Source organism: Chlorella variabilis (assembly GCF_000147415.1).
Source record: "Chlorella variabilis unplaced genomic scaffold CHLNCscaffold_621, whole genome shotgun sequence".
NCBI classification, from domain to species: domain Eukaryota; kingdom Viridiplantae; phylum Chlorophyta; class Trebouxiophyceae; order Chlorellales; family Chlorellaceae; genus Chlorella; species Chlorella variabilis.
The window spans coordinates 1-1140 of record NW_005434741.1 but is presented as its reverse complement, the minus strand read 5'-3'; the positions used below and the strand labels follow the sequence as shown (position 1 = coordinate 1140).

At 58.1% G+C, this 1140-nt stretch overlaps 1 protein-coding gene across 1 annotated transcript; it reads right to left on the bottom strand.

The window, feature by feature from the left end:
• Positions 1–652: 652 nt before the first annotated feature.
• CHLNCDRAFT_144003 (hypothetical protein) lies at positions 653–988 on the bottom strand (the record flags this gene model as incomplete). Its single annotated transcript, XM_005842518.1, has 1 exon — positions 653–988. The coding sequence occupies one exon, from the start codon at positions 986–988 to the stop codon at positions 653–655; it is 336 nt and encodes a 111-aa protein (XP_005842575.1).
• Between the last annotated feature and the right edge of the window lie 152 nt (positions 989–1140).

Here is a 1140-nt window from a genome sequence, read left to right as displayed (position 1 = left end):
CCTCCACCGTTAAGGAAGCCCTGTGGCTCCGCAAGCTCTTCACCGACCTGGACCTCCACATTGCATGCATCGACATCAAGTCCGACAGCCAGTCTGCCATCCACATGCTCAAGAACCCCGTCATCTCCCTCCGCTCCAAGCACATCGACATCGTGCACCACTTTGCCCGCGAGCGAGTCGCCCGTGGAGAAGTCAACTTTTTCTACATCCCCACCGACTCCATGGTCGCCGACATCCTGACCAAGCCCGTGCCCACCAACAAGTTCAAGTTCTGCCGCGACGCAATGGGCATTGCCTAAGTGCAACGGTTGTGCAGCCTGCGTGGGAGTGTTGAGCTGTGACAATGCCACGTGTCCAGTCTACACATCCGCTGCATTGATACTCTCATTCCCGCCTTTCCCGCCCCAGACACCGCACAATTGTGTTTCCCCACCCCATTCCCAGTTGATCGACACTTGTGCCACTCCCTTTCGTGCACCTGACCCAGCCATTATGCTCACCGATACCATGATGCCTTTGTGCCGCATCGTACCCGCATCGTATCAGGAATATCCCAAGTATATGCCGGGAATATGCTCCTCCACCCCAGATCTATTTAACGCCGCCTCTAGTGCGAATTTACTACTCTTGCTGCCTTTGTAAATACCTCCCGTCAACACATCTTGAGCGAGTTGAGGTCTCGGCGCAGCTGCAGCTTGCGCGCGAAGGTCTTGGCGGCGAAGGTTTCTTGCAGAGTGGTCCAGGCTTGGTTGGACGTAGTGCAGCGCAGGATGGTGGGCTGGTGTACCGGCTTGACGCACAGGCCGATGTAGGAGAGGGCGAGCTCGTCTGCCTTGCGGTCTTCAGCGTTGGCTGCAGGCTCGGTGTGGATGACCATGTGCCAGCATTTCTTGGTGGTGAGGAAGAACTTCATGTTGGCTGCCCATGCTGGGTAGTTGTTCCAGTCAAGGCGCTCGACTGAGATGCCGGAGGTGCCGTCTGTAGTCATTGTGTCAGCCGCTCGTTGCTGGAGGCTGATAGGTGACGGCTGTTAGCGGCAGCGTATGCCTGGGTTGGCAGCTGGTGTGCCGTTGGTGGCTGCCGCAGGTGTGCCCGCCGTTGGGTGTTGCAGGTGCTTGCCGCAGGGGTGGCAGCTGGTGG